We start from the raw sequence: 21,783 nt of genomic DNA, 5'->3' as shown, positions 1-21,783 counted from the left end.
ACATTTGAGGCTGGCAAAAAATGTTGTAAAGTTTGTTTTTTTAGGGTGGGAGGGGGTTGGTAACCACTGGGGGAATAAGGGGAGGTCATCCCCAATTCCGTGCAGTGGTCAGCTGGTCAGTTGGGGTATCTTTATGGGCTTGGTCGTGAATAAAAAGGGACCAAGTGAAACCGGCGAAATGCTCGTCATCGCCGGTTTTATTTTTTTTTCCATTATCGGGTAAAGCCGGCCATCTCTTAAACACGCCCATGTGAAAGGGATCACGTGACGCCATGAACAGGAGCGGCTGCTGAAACTCCCGCTCCTGCCGGATTACCCGCTAAACCCTCAAAAACTGGGGAATTAGCTTGCAACGAACCACCAAATCTACACCTACAGCACAGGAACTTACGGTGAAGAGTTTAAGCTGACCAAAACGCAGCGAAATCTTATGGCGGCAAAGAGTCTTCGAAGAGACAAAGAAAAGACGCGAGGCGGCGAGGAGAAAATGGCGGCTCCGCCGAGCCCGCCCGCGCACACTGTAAGTTCGGTGTGGGTGGCGGAGGTGGTAGCGGAGGTGACGAACGCCATGGAGCCGCTGCTAGATAAGCGCCTGGGGCCCATTGACAACAAATTATCTTTGGTCCAGGAAAACCTGGGACAATTAAACAAGGAGTTGGCGGAATTTCAGCAGAGACACGGGGCCCTGGAGGATAAAGTACAAAAAATAGAGGAAGACAATAAGAAACTCAGAACCCGTGGAGGCATACGAAGAGAAGCTGGAGGACCTTGAGAACAGGTCTCGTAGGAACAATTTAAGATTCGTGGGGTTGCCTGAGGCTATAGAAACTACTAACCTAAGAGCTTTTATAGAAAACTGGCTATCAGAACAGCTGCAACTCCCGGAGGATCTCGGAGCCATTCAGGTGGAAAGAGCGCACCGGGTGGGACCCAAGCACTCAGACAATGCGAGGCCGCGAGTGGTGATCTGCCGTTTGCTGAATTTCGTACACAAAGAGGCTATAGTGCAGGCCTTGAGGAAGGATCGGGAGTTACGCTATGGAAACAAAAAAGTGCTTTGTTTTCAGGACTACTCTATGGCAGTGGCGATGCAACGAAGGAAGTTTTCCCCGATTTGCACGAAGCTGTTTGAAAAGAAGATTAGATTTGCCCTACAGTATCCGGCGAAACTACGTGTAACTTATCAGGCGGAGATAAAAACCTTCACTGCCGTGGAACAAGCGCAGGCCTTTCTGAGTTCGCTAGAGGAACGCTGAACATGAGATACCATGGGATCTATAAATGACCTATGAAGGAGTGATGAAAACTGAACAGCCTTCCAGGGCAAGGATTACAAATTGTTACTGTTAGAAGTTGGATTATTATTGACTGTTATAGCAGCAGAATACTGCATGTTATCTGTTGATTCCAATATGCAGACTTAGCAATTGCTTATACATTAAGAGAGAGAGTGCAATGCACCATTGATTAAAGTAAACCTATCATATGAACATCCCTGGGGGGAGTTAGCATGGAAACTGAGAGACATGAGGAGTCTGCAACTGGGCCTCGCCAAAGAGAATAGACTATCAGTTCTGTGGGGAGCAGATGAGACGACTATGGTTTAAGAGATATGGAATCCGACGGACTGAGATTGCTGGTGGGGACGCAAGACTTTCAAGATATCCGAAAGAAGTGGTTGCTACCCTACAAAGCAGCGGAGATCTGCTGAGGAATCAGATGCAGAGGTTTTGTGATTTGCAAGTTATTAATATATAGGTTATGTGAGCACCTTTTTATCTTCATATATTTCTGTTATAACTGTAAGGGAATATTAAGGTTGGGTGGTTGAGGTGGTAATGGCTTACAAGAGGGTGAGGGGGTAAGAGGCGTTATATGTGATGGTCCCGTTTTGGGGCAGGGGAAGTGTAAAAGGGGGGTTGGGATTAGTGGGGGGGGAGGGGAGTTGTAGGGGTGAGGGTGGGGGGGTTAGAGGCTGGGGGGATGCAGGGACCTGGAGGTTTCGTTTAATAAGGTTTTGGAAAGAAAGAAGATGGAGCATGTTAGAAAAGGGAGAGGGGTGGTGGCTGGGACACCCCTCTTCTAGGCAAGAGAGGTATAGATCTCAAGGACTGGTATCTCATGAGAACTGGGAACCCTGAAAGTTGTGACGTGGAATGTAGGAGGGATCACGTCTCCTGTTAAGCGTACTAAAATACTACAACACTTGCAGAGAAACAAAGTAGACATAGCTCTGTTGCAGGAAACCCACTTATCAGCTGTGGAGCATGCCAAATTACGTACCTGGTGGGTGGGAGAATGTGTCTCTGCAGAGGCTCAGGGGAAAAAAGGAGGGGTTGCCATCTTGTTCAGAAAAGGGATAGTAGACAAATTGGAAGTACGATTCACTGACCCGGGAGGGAGATTTTTGATATGTGAGGCTACCATAAACCGCCAAACGGTGTTGTTTGGAAATGTATATGCCCCGAACCAATATGACAGGAAGTTTTATAGGATGCTTACCTTAAGATTGTTACGACATAACACATTACCTATGATACTGGGCGGAGATTTCAACACAGTGATGGATCCTTTGATGGACAGTACAGGGGCCCGGAGGCAGAATCTTGACCAGGAGAATAGGGGGCTGCCCAATCTCTGTCGACAGATGGGGCTGGTAGACGTTTGGCGGACACTTGACCCACAGGGAAGGGATTATACGCATCTATCCCGAGTACATGGAACGCAAGCGCGAATTGATTATTTGCTGATTTCAGAGCAGCTCTTTGGCTCAGTGATGAGCTCGGTTATAGGCGCCACTGTGATCTCAGATCATGCCTGGGTGGAAATGTGCTGGGCACCCGGGGGGGAACAGAGAGGATATGGTAGATGGGCGTTTCCAGTAGAACTCTATCGGGACCCAACTCTTAAGGCGTCCATACTTCAAAGTTGGCGGGATTATAAATTACATAATGAAATACATGCTGATGATCCAGTTCTCTACTGGGAGTCAGCCAAGGCAGTACTCCGTGGAGAAATCATCAGCTATATGGCACATAAACGTAAAGCCCGACTTAAAGAAATATTACGACTTAGCTAGTGTGCAAGGCTCGGAGATGCTATGGTCGCCAGCCCTCCCTAGAGAATAAACAACATTTACTATCCCTGCAAACGGCATTAAATGTAGCCCTTCATCAAAAAGCTGTGAAATCGCAGAATTATTACAAATATCAGCTTTATAAGCACGGCAACAAAGGGGGGCGGCTGTTGGCACGGTTGATAGCGACTAAGCAAGGGAAAACTAGGGTTCTCACTATGAAGGGAGGGCAGGGGACAAGAGTCTCCACAGATCAAGGAATTAGTGAGATCTTCTATAACTATTATAAAGAGCTATATGGAATCCCAACAGATGAAGGTTTGTCGGGGGACCTGTATTTAGAGCAGTTACAGCTGCCAAGTCTTTCCCCACAAGAGGAGCAGAAGCTCAACAATCCCATCACATCAGAGGAGGTGTTGCTGGCCATCAATCAAAGCCAGCTGTTTAAAGCACCGGGGGTGGACGGTTACAGGGCGGAATTTTACAAAATAATGGGGGAAGAGATAATAGACCCTTTAACTGCAATGTTCAACACTTTAATAGATCAAGAAAAGGTGCCTCCAGATCTAAACACTGCCTGTATTATTGTAATCCCCAAGAAAGGAAGAGACCCGGAATTAGCAGCATCTTATAGGCCTATTTCACTCCTGAATTTTGAGGTCAAACTAATGGCTAAGATCATGGCGAACAGATTAGCGAGGACTCTACCGGAATTAATACATGATGCCCAAGTAGGGTTTGTAAAGGGATGGACAATCGCAAAAAATGTCCGCAGAGTGTTGACCTCCTTGGAAGCTAGCAATAGAAGGAACAAACAGTCTGTATTAATAAGCTTTGACGCAGAAAAAGCGTTCGATCGGGTCCATTGGGATTTTTTATACGCGGTCCTTCGAAAATACGGATTCTCAGGGAGATTTTTGTCAGGGATTAAAGCATTATACTCGACACCGAGGGCCCGCATACTGGTCAATGGGTTTGTAACATCAGACTTTGCAATAGGCAGAGGAACGCGACAAGGATGCCCTCTATCGCCCTTATTGTTTGTGCTAACGTTAGACCCCTTATTAAGGGACATAATGAGACAGCCTGCAGTAGCAGGAATGGAGATAGGAAAAGAGGCATTTAAGGTGGCAGCTTTTGCCGATGATATTTTGGTTCATTTGACGAATCCGCAAGAATCTTTGAGTGCATTATTGGAGATCGTTTCTGAATATGGAGACTATGCGGGGCTCCGGTTAAATCTTGACAAGTCAGAGGCTTTGGCCTCGTCAGAGGAGGTCTGGAGATGTTAGAGAGGAGAATTTCCTCTAAGAAGGGCGCAAACCTCTTTTAAATATTTAGGAATTTTGTTGCCCATGGATACTTCTCGTTTACACGAGTTAAATATTAAGTGGTTGCTGGAGGAGACCAGGAAGGTGTTACAGGGTTGGCTGGATCTGCCACTGTCACTGCTGGGTAGAATAAATCTCATAAAGATGGTACTATTTCCAAAGTGGCTCTATGTCTTGCAGACAATACCAATCTGGTTATATCGGAAAGACCTTCAGAGGTTCTATGCATTAGCATCGAACTTCTGTTGGAGAGGTAGGAAACCACGGATTCGATTCTCCCACCTGATTGGCAGTTGGAGCCGCGGTGGGATGGGAATGCCTGATCTAGCGCTATATAATCAGGCATGTCAGTTACGTCATCTAGGAGATTGGTTCCTGGGTACACAACGTTATACCCCAATTGCGCTGGAGAAGGCATATTTTGAACCCTACTGGCTTTTTTCATTGCTACATCATAAAACTGGTAATATACCAGAAGGATTACGTAAGAGTGTGATGTTAAGACCACTTCGAGAGGTGTGGAGAAGGCTTGTAAGCAGGCTGGGAGGTGATCCGACGGTGACGGATCAGCTTACTATTTGTGGGAATAGTGAGTTTTTGCCTGGGATGTCGAGCAGACATTTTGCTGATTGGGTGAGTCTGGGGGTAACATGTTTGGCACATCTGGTGGGCGAAGATGGGCAGCCCCTCTCAACTGCGGACTTGTTAAGTAAGGTGGGGGATTCCTGGGGCAATAGATTTGCCATAAGACAAGTACAACATTATATGGCCTCACTACCGGGGGATTCCTTGTCAGGTCAATTGGGGGGCAAACTTCAAGATTTTTTCAATTCAGTGGGCGAGGGAGAGGTCACTGTCTCTTTACTTTGTAAAATATTAACTAGATGGCAACCCCCCAGAGACTATGGACCAATGAGGCGTGCGTGGGAGAGGGAGCTGGGAATGGCACTGGAGTCTTGGAATATATCAAGGACAGTGGCGCGCATACCCCTGTTGGTATCGGATGCCCGATTGAGAGAATGTGCATACCGATGTATCCATAGGGGGTATGTGACAGCGACCCAATTAGCACATATGGGAGAGGACCGTAGCCCAAATTGTCTCAAGTGTGGAATGAGTCCAGGTACGCTGCTGCATATGTTCTGGAGTTGTCCTGCATTGCAAAGATTTTGGACTCAGGTTCGAGGCTTCTGGGAAGGGCGACTGGGGATTAAGATCCTGGGGAATGTTGAGCAATTAATCTTAGATCTTCCGGGGTCCTTTAGAGGTCAAAATTGCTTTACAACTCTGATGCTTCGTAAGATGTGTTTATTAGCTAGGAAGTGTATTCTACAATATTGGACGGTTAAAGACCCTCCCGCATACTGGCACTGGAGAAATCAGTTGCATCAGCTGGTTTCTTGGGAGGCTAGCGAGATTAGACTCTCGCAGAGAAAGAGAGTGACGTTTCTGGCTCTCTGGGGTCCCTATTTACACATCCTAAGCCCTAGAGGTCGGAGTCTACTTCTTAATGCAGGATGAGTTCTTAAATGTGGAATAGGTTAAGATCCTTCAGGTCTCGGGAGAAGGGGGGGGGGGGGGAGGGGGGGAGGGGGGAGGGATTAGGATGGGGGGAGGGAGAGGTCGGGAGGCTGGGTAGGGGGGCTTTAGAAGGGTGGAAAGGGCTTTGTTATTGGGAAGGTTCATTTTTGTATGTACTAGACATCTGAATCTTTTATTCATTTTGGTATAATTGATAATTGATGGATTTCTGTTACATCCTTCATAAAACGTTGGGCATAATAATTTGATGACATCATGTACTTATAAGACACGCTAGATGTACTTTGTGGATGTACTTTGGTTATTACCAGATGGTTGTATAGTGAGACTGTAAGGTCCTGTCATCACTAAAATCCGTTGAAATATATATTACAATATTAGCTCATGAGAGGATGTTAACACAGATGTCAATTCACCAGTTGTATGTTTATCAGTTCTCTTTTGTCGTCAATAATATTGGAAACACAAATAGGGGTGGGGTGGGGATAAAATGTTAAAAGTTTGATGACGGATAGTATCATTTTGTATTTACTGAGTACATTTTCATAATTGACTATCTGTATATTCATATTGTTGAATGTGTTTCTTTTGAATTGTCATCAATAAAAATGTTGAACTATAAACACGCCCATGTCTTGCCTTCGGTACCCTACCGACACGCCTACTTGAACTTTCACCAGCTTTGCGACGGGAAAGCGGCAAAGGTGTCAAAAAATCGGCTTTCAATTATACCAATTTCACCAGTTTCAGGAGATCGCCGGCCATCTCCCGATTTATGTCGGAAGATGGCCGGAGATCACTTTCGAAAATGAGCTGGATATTTATTGTGCGCTTTGTATTGTGCCATATGATGGGATTGTGGGGATTGTATAGTGACTGATTTGGAGAATGCTGTTCAGGAGATAATGGCATTAGAAAGATTGACCTAGAGTGAGAGAGAAATTATGAAGCTTGGCTGCTACGCAAGTAGGGCATCAGACTCAGCCCAGCATACACTTACAAGTGCATTTCTGTAGTCGTATTCACTGCAGGCTGCCCACTGTGACACACAGAAACCTGCAGTTTTCACGCCATATCATATGTGTAATAACAAATATACTATTTTGTTCTCCTCATCAACAAAGGTCTTCCTCTTCAACTTTTTTTTATCTCAGCACTTCATTCCTCTGCAACACATATCCTTCCTGCCATTCTGTGGGTCTTGGCAGATAGCAAATACATCTCTTCTGCTTGTAGGGGGTTAGACCCCCTGCCTATATAGCTATATTACAGAAGCTTGGCTTGACAACCTTCAAGTTATACTTCAGGCAATGCCTCAATGCTGTGTGAACTTTAGCCTGAATTACTCATCAGCAAGAACTGTTTGTGCCAATTAGCTGATGCCTGGAATAAGACAAAGGAATAAGCTCATAAGACTGTTGGAACTTGAGTTCCCTGAACTGCAACATGAATTTATTTATTTAGATTTTGCTCACACCTTTTTCAGTAGTAGCTCAAGGTGAGTTACATTCAGGTACTCTGGATATTTCTCTGTCCCAGGAGGGCTCACAATCTAAGTTTGTACCTGAGGCAATGGAGGGTTAAGTGACTTGCCCAAGATCACAAGGCGCAGCAGCGGGATTTGAACTGGCCACCTCTGGATTGCAAGGCAGGTGCTCTAACCACTAGGGCACTCCTTGGCATTTCCCAAATCAGAATGTTCGGAACAAATTGTTTACCTTATCTTCAGAGATAGGGCCTCTATCAGAACTGTATGAAAGTTATCTTTGGGAACCAAAAACTATCATCTAATCAGATCAGAGCTGGTACTGTCTCTGCATCTGCTGTGCTCATACCCTCTGCTGTACTCCTCTACTCAACTGCACTGCTGGGATACTTCAGAACACAAAGTTTGTCCTCATTCTCGCAAATTCATACCCATCTCTACCTCGTCCCCGCAAGCTCTGACCCCACCCTTGCATGTTTTGCAGTTTTATATGTTATGTAAGACATTTTGTAGGCCTATAGCTAATATAGCCAAAGGAAAACATTAAAACATGAATATTTTAAAATGTTAATCAAAATACTGTTATGATTTTAATCCTTAGACGAATGTCATCAACAATCTCAGGATTCATTCTAATTCTCCTTTCTTTCACAGTCCTTCCCACAATAGAAAATGTGCTCTCAGAAAAAGTGCTGGTAGCAGGAATGCACAAGATCACCCTGTTCAAGTTTTACTAGTTTTGGCCAGCAGTTTTGCTTATTTTTCCAAAATGACAAAACATTGTCAGCATTACTTGAACATAAATAACTATCCAATTCCAGACATGCCAAGCCACATTCATGCGGCATGTGACACACGCATTTGTGTCCGCCTCACACATATTCTGGCTCCTGGCCAATGTTGCCTCTAAGCTGTGCAGCCGTTTACCATTTTTTAAGTTGCTGCACAGCAGTTCTCCATTGCTGCACAGCAGGGCACCAGGATTTTCCCCACCTCCCTCCCGCCACTATTCCTGCAGCTGCTGTTACTTCTCTAGGTGAGCAGCAAAGGCAGCAAAAGAAGCTACACTCACTATAGGGCTGGACTCTCCAGTCTCGCCCCTTTGGACATTACTTCCAGGGCAGAGCTTGTAGACGCACCAATGGAGAGTCTGGCCTCACAGTGAGTGTAGCTGCTTTTGCCACCGCTGCTGCTCATCTAGAGGAACAGCAGCAGTGAAAAGGTTGTTAGTGCAGGAGGAGGGAAAACAGGAGGCAGGTGCTGGGTTGGGGGGAACAGAAAGGTGAGGAGTCTGGATGGAAGGGTGAAATGAAGAGCAGAGGCTGGATGGAAAGGCAAAGGGGGCAGACGCTGGATGGAAATAAGAGAAAAGGAGGGTAGACGCTGGATTTAAGCGTCAAGCCTGACAAGCCAAACATCACTGGAAGTAAACTAAATCTATTTGATCATGAAGTATGTCATAAGAGACAATGTCAATTTAATTATCATCTTAAAATGAAGCAAGCCTACTTTTCTGCTAAAATTCTTGTCTCTTAATTTGGCAAAAGAACTACATTTTATTTATAATTCCTTAGTAAGAAATGGTTCCAAGAGTCATATTTCTGTAGTCTCCCCTACTGCTCCCCTCCTGCTGATTTTTTTTGCTAACCCTTTTTGATCTCTTCCAACGCACCAGATGTAACTGAGTTATCCTCTTCCTCTGTTTGTGACTTATCCACATCATGAGCTTCTTTTCAGTCCCAAACAGTAACATCTCTTAGAAAAGTTCTCTTCTCTATGTGTTCGACTTGTTGTACACCACTACCATAGCCCTTACAGGTGAAGGGGGGCACCTAGATGTGGGTACAGTGGGCTTGTAGTGGGTTTTGGAGGGCTCGCTGTTTCCTCCACAAACGTAACAGGTGGGGGGGGGGGGGGGGGGGGAAGATGGGCCTGGGTCCGCCTGCCTGAAATGCACTGCACCCACTAAAACTGCTTCAGGGGCCTGCATACTGCTGTGATGGACCTTAGTATGACATCTGAGGCTGGCAATCAATATTTTTAAAGATGTTTTTTGAGGGTGGGAGGGGGTTAGTGACCACTGGGGAGTAAGGGGGGGGGGTCATCCCCGATTCTCTCTGGTGGTCATCTGGTCATTTAGGGCACCTTTGTGTGCCTTGGTCATAAGAAAAATACCACCAGGTAAAGTCGTCCAAGTGTTCGTCAGGGACGTCCTTGTTTCTTTCGATTATGGGTCGAGGACGCCCTAGTGTTAGGCACGCACCAATGGAGAGTCTGGCCTCACAGTGAGTGTAGCTGCTTTGCTATGCCTCCGATACGCCCCCTTGACCTATGGCCATCCCTGCGACGGAAAGCAATTGGGAACGTCCAATATCGACTTTTGATTATACCGATTTGGATGACCCTGTGAGAAGGATGCCCATCTTCTGATTCATGTCGAAAGATGGGCGTCCTTCTCTTTCGAAAATGAGCCCCATAGTCTACAATTTATCCCTTATCTTCTTTTGTTGGTTTATTCCAGTCTATCATTGGGATTGGTTCTGATTACCTGGAAAGAAGCTTCTGTGCGTCCCATTTTGTAAAAGTCTTCCCTTGACTCTTCTCTTCTACTTCATTACTGTCCTATCTCAAACCTTTGTTTTGTGTCAAAAGTGGTTAATAAAGTAGTCTACCTTCAGCTTAATTCACAGAAAAGGTTCTTGCTTTGCATTCACTCCAATGAGGTTTTCGGGCAGCTTAAACCATTTTGACTTCTGTTCTCAGTAATGCACATTCCTCGCTTGATTGTCATTTTTTTTACTTTGGCTGTATCTCTTGATCTGTGTGTGGCATTTGATGTGGTCGATCTTTGCTGTTGGCTTGACTATAGTCTTTAGGAGTTTCACATGCTGTACTGAATTGGTTCAAATCTTTTTTTGTCAGATCGTTCTTTTCATATACGTTTGGATCAGCACTCATCTTCAAAAAGATCTCTGATGTGTGGAGTACCGCAAGGTTCTATTCTCTCTCCTCTTCTATTTAACATCTTTCTCAGTCCTTTAGCCATACTTATTCAAAGTTATAACATTCCCTTTCATAACTACGCAAATGATATTCTTTTAATTTACTGAACTGATCTACAATCTCTCAACATGTCCTCTCTTCAGTGTTGTTTAGAAGCCATTGCCTAACGGCTTTTCGTCCATAAACTGGTTCTAAATCAAGAAAAAACAGTAGTGTGCTGGCTGATGGATCATGTGCCACCACCTTCTGCTCCTCTTTTTCTACTAGAAATGAAAATTACCCCGTCTCCAGTTTCTGCTACTTGGGCATCATTTTAGATTCTCAACTATAATTTGAACCTCAAATTTTTTCATTATATAGGACAGAATTTTTACTTCTGTGACAATTACGTACAGAACTATGATCCTTCTTTACTCACAATGCTTTTCACTCACTTATCTTAGTTCTCGTGGAGGGACATTTTCGATGTGTCTAACTTCTCTTATTGACCTATAAGTGCATTCAATCTGCCGCTCCCCAGTACCTCTCCACTCTTGTCTCTGCCTATGCCCCCTCTCGGATACTCCGTTCTGTAGATAAATCTCTCTTATCTGTCCCCGTCTCCTCTACTGCTAATTCAAGGCTCCATTCCTTTTATCTTGCTGCACCTCACGCCTGGAATAGACTACACAAACCTGTACATCTAGCTCCGTCTTTGGCCATTTTCAAATCCAAACTTAAAGCCCACCTCTTTACTACTGCTTTTGACTCCTAACCACTACTCACTTGCCCTGTCCTTTTATCCTCACCTCTTTATTCCCTTACCCTTATTGTTCTGTCTGTTTACCTGTCTTATCTAGATTGTAAGCTCTTTCAGCAGGGACTGTCTTTTTGTGTATGGTGTACAGCGCTGCGTATGCCTTGTAGCGCTGTAGAAATGATAAGTAGTAGTAGTAGTAAGTCCGACTTTGGACATTTTGCAAAAAATGTCCAAAATCTGAATAGGAAAGAAGTTCATTTTCAAAAAAGAAAAACCTCTATCTTTTTTTTAGAAAATACTGTTTTGAACAAGGTTTAGTGATTTGGTCGTTTCGTTTTTTGGTTCATTTTCGAAAACAAGAAAAACGTCCAAGTGCAAAACGCACAAAATCAAGCACACACCTATCCTGTTAAGACTATCAATGAAATGCTGTGATGTTCCCATGCATACCTCCTACCCACCCCCACCCTGTTAGACTGTCAATGAAATGCTTGGATGTTTCACTTATATATACTGTCATCTACCACATTTGCTTATTTCCGATCTGACGAAGAAGGGCAACCTTCGAAAGCTAATCAAGAAATGTATTATGTCCATTAAAAAAGGTATCATCTTATTTTCTTTTCCATGTTTTATTTTGTTTGATTTCTATTGATTACTATTTAAAAGAAAGAGATTGAATAATGAGGTCAAAACTACCTTCATGCAGAAGAATAATGAGGTCAAAACTACCTTCATGCAGAAGTCCAGAGTCAGTCTAAATGTGCCAACATTTTTTAGTTCTGTAGTATATATTTATTTCTTCAAGTCTGTTTGGTTGTAAAATGCACTTTTTTTGGGGTGGGGGAAGGAGTTAATCTTTGTCTCCCAGATGTGTGTTTGTATATAGACGAGTCCTGGGAATAATGATGGCTAAGGAAAAGCAGCAATAGAACAGTTGGCGCTGAATGACATTTATGTTCATACAAAGTTAATTATTTTCAGTGGACATTAAATCTGTTGGCTGCCTGCTATGTGATTTATTCCATCATTCATTATTATTGCTACCAAGTATTACATAATTAGGGCATATGCCTTAAAACATAGATTGTTTAAATTCATTTATCTAGACCTTACATGCACATGGTATTGCTTGTTAAACCCAAAGGCAATACCTAAGGGTAGTTAAACAATTTGGTGTAAACTGTGTTGTTTATGACTTCACTTGTTTTGTTCTCCTTTTGGTCCTACTAATCTGTACATCTGTTGTGTTATTTTATTGAGTGGAAACAGTCGAGAAGTCTTATAGGAAGGGAGGGGAGTACGGGGGGACAAGGGTTCTTGGGGTTGCATGGGCCATATGGAATTTACAGTAAAGAATATTGTGTATATTAATTGTAAATTGTTTGCTACACTGTACCTTCGTACCAATAAAACATACAATATTTATTTATTTATTGCGTTTGTATCCCACATTTTCCCACCTATTTGCAGGCTCAATGTGGCTTACAGAGTTTTGTTATGACATAGTCATTCCAGGATATCAGATACAATTAGTAATGTAGAAAGATTAGTATGGGAAGAGAGACGGAAGGTGTTAGGCAGGATAGTATAGAAGGTGGACTTTAATAACTGGGTGGGTTGGTGAGGTAGTTTTGTAGGCTATGGGTTCTCTTTGTAGGCCTTGTTGAAGAGATGCGTCTTCAAAGATTTGCGGAAGTTAGTTATTTCGTCAATAGTTTTCAGGGCTGTGGTAATGCATTCCACAACTGCGTGCTCATGTAAGAGAAGGTGGTGGCGTGTATCAGCTTGTATTTTAGTCCTTTACAGCTGGGGAAGTGCAGATTGAGAAATTTGCAGGATGATCTTATGGCGTTTCTGGGAGGCAGGTCCATGAGGTTTAGCATGTAGATTGGGGCGTCTGCGTGAATGATTTTGTATACAATCATTCCTTGAGTGGGAGCCAGTGAAGTTTCTCTCTTAGGGGTTTTGCACTTTCATATTTAGTTTTTCCAAATATGAGTCTGGCGGCGGTATTCTGGGATGTTTGGAGTTTTTTGATAGTCTGTTCTTTGCAGCCAGCATACAGTGCGTTGCAGTAGTCCAGATGACTTATTACAATTGACTGTACCAAGGTACGGAAGATATATCTCGGGAAGAAAGGTTTTACTCTTTTGAGTTTCCACATGGAGTGGAACATCTTTTTCGTCGTGTTCTTCACGTGAGCGTCGAGTGTGAGGTTTCGATCAATGGTAACTCCAAGAATGTTCAGATTTTGTGCGACGGGAAGAGAACAATATGGTGTGGTTATGGTGGAGTAGTTATTTTTGTTGTGTTGTGAGGTGAGTACAAGACATTGTGTTTTTTCTGCGTTAAGTTTTAGCTGGAATGCATCCGCCCAGGAGTGCATGATTTGGAGGCTTTGGTTGATCTCGTTGGTGATTTTGTTTAGATCATGTTTGAACGGGATGTAAATCGTGACATCATCTGCGTATATGTAGGGGTTGAGGTTTTGATTGGCTAGAAGTTTGGCTAAAGGTATCATCATTAGGTTGAAGAGAGTTGGTGAGAGGGGGGGCTCCTTGGGGAACTCCACATTCAGGTATCCATGGGGGTGATATGTCCGCATTCGTTGTTACTTGGTATGATCTTGTGGTCAGGAATCCTTTGAACCATTTGAGAACTGTACCTCCTACTCCGAAGTATTCTAGTATATGTAGTAGTATTCCATGATTGACCATGTCGAAGGCGCTGGACATGTCAAATTGTAGGAGGAGTATGTTGTTACCAGTTGCAATTGCTTGTTTGAATGAGTTCATTGCGGATATTAGTACAGTTTCGGTGCTGTGATTTGACCGAAATCCTGATTGAGACTCATGCAGAGTTGAGTGTTTATTTAGGTATTCAGTAAGTTTTCATCACTTTGGCCTCCATGAGTTTGGTTATGAGTGGAATAGATGCTACTGGGTGATAATCGGTTAGGTCCATCGTTCTTTTCTTAGCATCTTTTGGCAGCGGAGTAAGTAGGATGTTTCCTTTCTCCGTGGGAAAGAGACCATTTTGAAGCCTGTAGTTTACATGATTCGTGAGGTCTTTTTTTAATTGTTTGGGGGCGGATCTTATTAGGCTAGTGGGGCAAATGTCTAATTTGCATTGTGACTTGGCGTATTTTCCGAGCCATTGTGAGATTTCATCTGACGATATCGTGTCAAAGTTGGTCCATGATCGATCTGCTGGGTATTCCCCAGGTTTTGGATCTAGACATTCAAGGATGCTTGTGTACTCAGTGATGTTGGTAGGTATCATAAGTCGGAGTTTTATAATTTTTTCATTGAAGTATTTCGCAAGATTGGTTGCGGATGGAGTGTCTATGTTATTAGAGGTAACTGGTGTAGTATTTAGGAGTTTGTTTACGAGTGAGAAGAGTTTGTGTGTATCCTTGTAGTTTGGTCCTATTTTGGTTTTGTAGTACATTCTTTTAGTTTGTCTGATAGTGTATTTGTATTTTCTTTGTAGCTGTTTCCAGTTTTTGAGTGTGTGTTCGTCTTTTTTCTTGCTCCATGCTCGTTCTAGTCTTCTGACCTGTGTTTTTAGTTCTTTCAATTCTTCATTAAACCATGGTATTGAGTTTTTTCTATGCGAGGTTCTGGTTTGAAGTGGTGCTATGTTGTCTAGTACAGTTCTGCATCTGTTGTCCCATTCTTGGAGAAATTGGGGCGAGTCTGTAGGTGTTGTCCATTCGTCGGTATAGAATTGCTGCCAGAATTTTGGTGGGTCTATTTTGGCTCTCGTAGTATAGATGTTTTGCTCTTGTTTTTGTTGTGCCTTTTTTGTCTTCCAGCGGAGGGAGAGGTTTGCTTTGTAGTAATCGGACCATGGCGTGGCTGTCCATTTTGTATCTATAAATGTGAGATTAGGTTTATATATATATATATATATATATATATATATATATATATATATATAGCATTTTTTGGGGTGGGGGGGAGAGAGAGAGCCTGTTGTTAAACATTTACCAGCACACCTCTGGAGCCTGCATTTGGTTGTATCTAGAAGCAGACAACTTGATTCATCAGCTTTCATCCACCACTCCATTCATTTAGTTTAGATTCTTGTCCATGTGTATTCTGAACTGTCCATATAAAATCTACTCTCTGACAAATGTAGGTTATTGTTCCAATAGTCTTTAATTCTTTCTAATATCATCTTGGCGCCAAAGATGGCCAAAACCTGTTTTATACTCAGACTGTACTTCATCCTTAACATGGTAACATAGTAAATGGCAGCAGATAAAGACCTGAACGGTCCATCCAGTCTGCCCAACAAGATAAACTCATTTTACATGGTATGTGATACCATGTTTGATTTGTCCTTGCCTTTCTCAGGGCACAGACCGTAAAAGTATGCCCAGCACTGTTCCTGTACTAAAATTTCTGAAACTAATGTCGAAGCCCCTTTAAAATTTACACTCCAGCCCATCCATATCTATTCAGCCACGATCAGGGCGCAGACCATAGAAGTCCATCCAGCATTGGTTTTACTCTCCAATTACCAGCGTCGCCACCCAATCTCTGCTAAGATTCCGTTGATCTATTCCTTCTAAACAGGATTCCTTTGTGTTTATCCCACGCGTGTTTGAATCCCAGTACCGTTTTCATCTCCACCACCTCCCGCAGGAGGGCATTCCACATATCTACCACCCTTTCCGTGAAAAAATACTTCCTGATATTACTGCTGAGTCTGCCCCCCTTCAACCTCAATTTATGTCCTCTAGTTCTACCACCTTCCCGTCTCTGAAAAAGGTTAATTTGCGGTTTAATACCTTTCAAATATCCGAATGTCTGTATCATGTCACCCCTATTTCTCCTTTCCTCCAAGGTTTACATGTTCAGGTCGGCAAGTCTCTCGTCCGGTTTGCAACGCAATTCCCATACCATTTTTGTAGCTTTTCTTTGCACTGCTTCCAGTCTTATTATGTTTTTAGCAAGATAAGGCCTCCAAAACTGAACACAATACTCCAAGTGGGGCCTCACCAACGATTTGTAGAGGGTCATCAACACCTCCTTTCTTCTACTGATTATACCCTTCTCTATGCAGCCTAGCATCCTTCTGGCCATGGCCGTCACCTTGTCACATTGTTTCTTCACCTTCAGATCCTCGGACACCAACACTCCAAGGTCTCCCCTCCTATTCGCTATCTCTCTTTCGGGTTTCTGCACCCCAAATGTATCACTCTGCACTTCTTGGCATTAAATTTTAACTTTAATTTTAGCTTTAGAACATAAGGAGAGAACATACTACAGACAGTACTTCAAGATACCACATATATAGGAAGGAAGGGAATTGGAGTGCAATGATGAGTGCATTACTAGTGCGATGGCATGAGCTACTTGTTAGCTTAAGACAGAAGCACTTGATACTGAGCACTATTGTATTACACAACACAAAGTAGGATGGATAGAGTATAGGGATAATGCATTTAGGTTTCTAGAGTACTATTTAGGAATTATAAAACAAGAGAAACCGAACGATCATACATCCCCAGAGGCTAGCAATTATATTTTAACTGCCAGACCCTCGACCATTCTTCTAACTTTTGGAGATCCCTTATCATTGTTTCTACTCCCTCCAGGGTATCCACTCTATTGGTTATCTTTGTGTTATCCGCAAAAAGGCAAACCTTTCCTTCCAACCCTTCAGCAATATCTCTCACAAATATATTAAACAGAATAGACCCCAGCACCAACCCCTGAGGAACTCCATTGCTCACCTTCCTTTCCTCCGAGCGGATTCCATTTACCACCACCCTCTGCCACCTGTCGGTCAACCAGTTTCTTATCCAGTTCACCACTTTTGGTCCTAAGTTCAGCCCTTTCAGCTTATTCACGAGTCTTCTGTGGGGGACCGTATCAAAGGCTTTTCTGAAATCCAAGTAGATTACGTCTAGTGCATGTCCTTCATCCAGTTCTTTGGTCATCCAGTCAAAGAAGTCAATGATATTCATTTGGCAGGATTTTCCTTTAGTAAAACAATGTTGCCTTGGGTCCTGTAACCCGTTGGTTCCTAGAAAGTTAAATATCCTTTCTTTCAGCAGCAACTCCATTATTTTTCCTACCATCAACATGAGACCTATCGGTCTGTAGTTTTCCACTTCTTCTCTGTCTCCATTTCTGTGAAGAGGTACCACATCCGCTCATCTCCAATCTCATGGATACTTTCCCGTCTCTAAAGATCTATTAAATAAAATCTTTAAGAGGTCCCGCCAGGACCTCCCTGAGCTCCCTCAGTATCCTGGGATGTATCCCATCTAGCCCCATAGCTTTGTCCACCTTCAGATTCTCTAGCTGTTTATAAACGTTTTCTTCTGAAAATGGCACAGTATCCACTCCATTCCCAGATATTCTCTCAGCAGCCAACCGCGGTCCTCCATGAACACCAAAAAGAAGTAATTGTTTAGCACATTCGCTTTATCCTTCTCACTCTCCACATAACAATTCTCATTATCTTTCAGTCTCGCAATTCCTTCCTATCTTTTCTCCTTTCTGCAATATATCTGAAAAAGGTCTTGTCACCTCTCTTTACATCTTTATCCATTTTTTCTTCTGCTCGCGCTTTCACTAGCTGTATTTCCCTCTTCGCTTCTTTGACTTTAATCCAATAATCTTTTCTGTGATCCTTTAATTGCATTCTTTTTGTATTTCTTGAACAAAGCCTCTTTCGCCCTTATTTTTTCAGCTACTTGTTTGGAGAACCATATAGGCTTCCTGTTCCTCTTGGTTTTATTTACTTTCCTCGCGTAAAGATTAGTTGCCATATTTATAGCAGCCTTTAGCTTTGACCACTGATTTTCCACTTCTCCTACGCCTTCCCACACCAACAGCTCCTTCTTCAGGTATTCCCCCATTTTATCAGTACGTCTGAAATCCAGTACTATGCGTTTTGTGTGTCTACACTCTGCCTTTGCCCTTATATCAAACCATATGGTGTGATGATCACTACATAGGTGGGCACCCACCCAGATATTGGAAACACTTCCTCCATTCATGAGCACTAGATCCAGCATCGACCCTTCCCTCGTGGGTTCCGTCACCATTTGTTTGAGCAAGGCACTTTGACAGGCATCCACTATCTCCCTACTTCTTTCCGATTCCGCAGACGGGACACGTTCCAATCCACATCAGACAAGTTGAAATCTCCCAACAGTAGCACCTCCCCTTTCATACCAATCTTTTGAATATCTTCTATCAGATCCTTGTCTAGCTTCTCCGTTTGTGCTGGAAGTCTGTAGATAGCCCCCCATGTGGATACAGGTTCCATCTTCTCTTTCCAGGTCGATCCATAAAGCTTCTTTCTCTCCTCAGGTCCCCTTCATTTCAGCCACTCTGATATTGTCTCTCACATACAGCGCCACTCCTCCACCTCTTCGGCCCTCTCTATCCTTCCTAAAAAGATTATAGCCCACTATAGTCACCATTGAACCACATCTCTGTAATAGCAACAATATCCAAGTTTTCTTCAAACATCAGAACTTGCAAGTCTTGAACCTTTTTACCTAGACTATGAGCATTTCTTTTCATTGCTTTCCATGTGCTTAGTGAGTTTAGGTGGTTTTCTATATTTAGATGACCTTTCCCTCTGCCATCATGTTTATTCTGGGGGTGACGTTCTGAATTCCCTTGTTTCCTTTTGTCACCCCCGCCTTCTAGTTTAAGTGTCTAGAAACATACTGTCTGAATTTCTTCCCAAGGATCCTTTTTCCAGTCACAGAAAGATGTAGCCCATCATTACAGTAGAGCCTGTTATTTTTCCACGTATTACCCCATGCTCCTATGTATCTATTACACCAAGATTCAAGCCACTTTTTTGCGTAGTGTTTCTTCTCCCTTCCCCCATAAGGGAATTACTTAAGAAAAAAAACACAGTTTGAACCAAAGATTTCAGTCCCTCCCCAAGCTTTTGGAATGCTCTCTCTGCTGTAAACGTGTTATTGTTGGCCAGGTCATTTGTCCTCAGGTGAATTTCAACATCAGTATTTGAAGCCTTGCGAAACATGCTTGGGACAGAGAAAGGGAGAGGGTTAAGAGCTTGGATTAAAAGAACATGTGGGAATGGGAGAGGAGAGGGAAGTTTGTTTAAGTATTGGATAGAGAACCAGCAAGACAGAATGTGGCACAGTCCGTGGGTAATTTTGTCCTTACTTGCCATCTACTGTTGCTATCTTCCTTTATGGACTAGAACAGGGAAAATGAGGATGTTAGTGTGTAATGTCACTGTTAGTAATATTACTCTTCTGTAAAATTTCTGTTTTCTAATATGCACTGCTCTGAAATGTTGAAAATGTTACATCAAGCTGTAACAAGCTGCTGCAAAAGACCTGATTGGTTTCTTTAAAATTAAATACTGAAAATGACACTGGCTTTCTTTATTTCAAAGGCATTGTTGGCAGAAAACCACGGAGTAGTGGATGCACTTGGTATAGATTTAAAGGAGTATCATGTCATGTCATCTTGCTACCAACTACTGCTGCAGATCTTAAACATCCTCTTTGCTTGGTGAGTTTGAGAAACATTTTAGCTAGAAATCTGGAGTCTTTAGTAAGCAAGACTAACATGTCCACTTACCACTGATGCTGTGTAACCCTGATCAAGTTGGTGCCTTCATTTACATCACTGTAACTGGTGGTAATACTAGTACTGTTTTTTCTCATTTTCCCCAATGAGAAGCATTTGTGCAAGTTCTAGTGCTCAGATTCCACTAACACATCAGAGGATTTTGTAACCGTTTTGACATGTCAGGTTTTCTATAAATAGAAATTAATTTTATCAGCATGTTCTTTTGTGGTTGTCAGATAACCGCTAGGACAGAGGGAATCAATAACACAGCAAGTCAAAGAAAGCACACTCAGCCACAAGAAGGGATGAAGAAAGCAATTTATTGATGACCTGTCATGGGCTGTTTTGGCACATATGCATTTAAAATTAAATTCAAAAACAGGTAATCATACCAAAGATATTAATCTAAAATCATACTAAAATATATTAGACAAAAATAAAAAACTCACATAAAAATAATTTATTAAATAAGCATTCCCCCCCCCCCCCCCCCCCCCCCCCCCGATATTCAGTGCTACTTAACTGGGCAGGAACGGCTTCTGGCCAGTTAAATAGCATTTAGCGAGGTATACGCTAATTTTCAGCGGAAGATAGCCAGTTATCTCTGCTGAATATTCGTGGCCAGCTGTGAATTCTCAGTGCTGGCCAACTAAGTTTAGCGGGCAAATTGGACCTCATAAATAGCAGTCCTATCTTTGCTTAGCAAGTTAAGTTAGTGCTGGCCCAAAAAAAGAAAACCCAGATATTCAGTGCCAGTCACCGGAAACAACCCGGCATTGAATTACCAGGGTGAGCGCCGACCACTGCACTTATGCAGGCTGCCTCTTGCCAGCTGAATATCAGCCCCAATAAATTAAAAGGATAGAATAACATACATAGAGGAGCATTTTCAAAAGGACGTCCAAGTCAAAAAATGAACATCCAACAATGGACATAGCAATTTTTATGATTAACAGAAATAGAGCATGTGTTCCAAAACCATCACAGAGACATCCATAATTTGGATGTCAGAAGATAAGTCATTCACACTGCTCTAAAATAACCTAGTAAGAACAGCCAAGTGCAATAGTGGACGTCCACCAGATGGGCTGCATGTTCTGTGACAACTGAAGCCATCCAGTTCCTGTGCATGTGCAACAGCGTCCCTCAGAGAGTATAAGGGTGTTGTCCAGGAGAGAACCTAATTTCTGCCAGGAGAAGAGTATCCTCCTAACAGTGCTATACCTCGTCCACAAGAGAAAGCTCTTCAGGAGACATCCATGACGGTCTGAAGATACATCAGAAGTACCCTTGCAAATTAATTCATGTAGTGCAACTGTCAGCCCTGCATCAGCTATGTGCAAACACCATCTATTGCCAGGGTCACAGGAATATTCATAGTTCCTAGGATTGCCATGAGCCCCCTTCCACAGTTCCCATGGCCCCCGTGGGCAGGAAGGGCCACATCATGTCTCCCCCCATCCTCGTATGGAACCCCCATCATGCAAGGCTGAAACGATGAGCTGCACATCGCTGAGCCACATCCACCTAAGCTGTGACCTGCCACTCCATGTCTACATAGGCATATGCATGATGTCAGCAGCCCACAAATGCAGAGACTGCAACCAGAAGTCCCACATGTCATGAGCTACTGTGCTTCTTCACCTTCTTGCCACAGGCCATCCACAATCCCCATGCTCACTTAAGGCCAGCCAGAATATATGGCTATGCATTGACTGCACACTCCCTAGCAAGCATCTGCGGGACCTCAGCTGTCATAGCCTGTCTGAGGAGCACAGCAAAACATGGCATAAAGGAATCTGGTCTGTTAAGCTAAGAAGGGCCACCACCTGAACCCTGTCCTCTCAAACTTGTGTTTTACAGATGCTATTGGGGTGCACTGTGACCTGGAGATGCTAAAGTGGTGCTTCCACCATCTACGGCACAGGCATCTACGGACTTTCATCAGGTGCATCAGGCCGGGCATTGCAGAACAAAGTGAGTAACAACAAAAGAGCAGCTCATAAACAGCCATT

General features: G+C 43.2%; 1 protein-coding gene across 3 annotated transcripts in view; it reads left to right on the top strand.

Annotated features, from left to right (window-relative positions):
- The window catches only part of FANCD2 (FA complementation group D2), a 763,224-nt gene that overhangs the window by 589,516 nt on the left and 151,925 nt on the right, over positions 1 to 21,783 (top strand). For all 3 annotated transcript variants that reach the window (XM_030205444.1, XM_030205445.1, XM_030205443.1), the window contains one exon: positions 19,590 to 19,708. In XM_030205444.1, coding sequence (XP_030061304.1) covers positions 19,590 to 19,708 — 119 coding nt within the window. The remainder of the gene's footprint in view (positions 1 to 19,589; positions 19,709 to 21,783) is intronic.

The sequence above is a fragment of the Microcaecilia unicolor genome, chromosome 6, assembly GCF_901765095.1.
Source record: "Microcaecilia unicolor chromosome 6, aMicUni1.1, whole genome shotgun sequence".
In the NCBI taxonomy this organism is placed as follows: domain Eukaryota; kingdom Metazoa; phylum Chordata; class Amphibia; order Gymnophiona; family Siphonopidae; genus Microcaecilia; species Microcaecilia unicolor.
The sequence above is the reverse complement of the archived record's forward strand: the minus strand, read 5'-3'. Positions and strand labels throughout refer to the sequence as shown.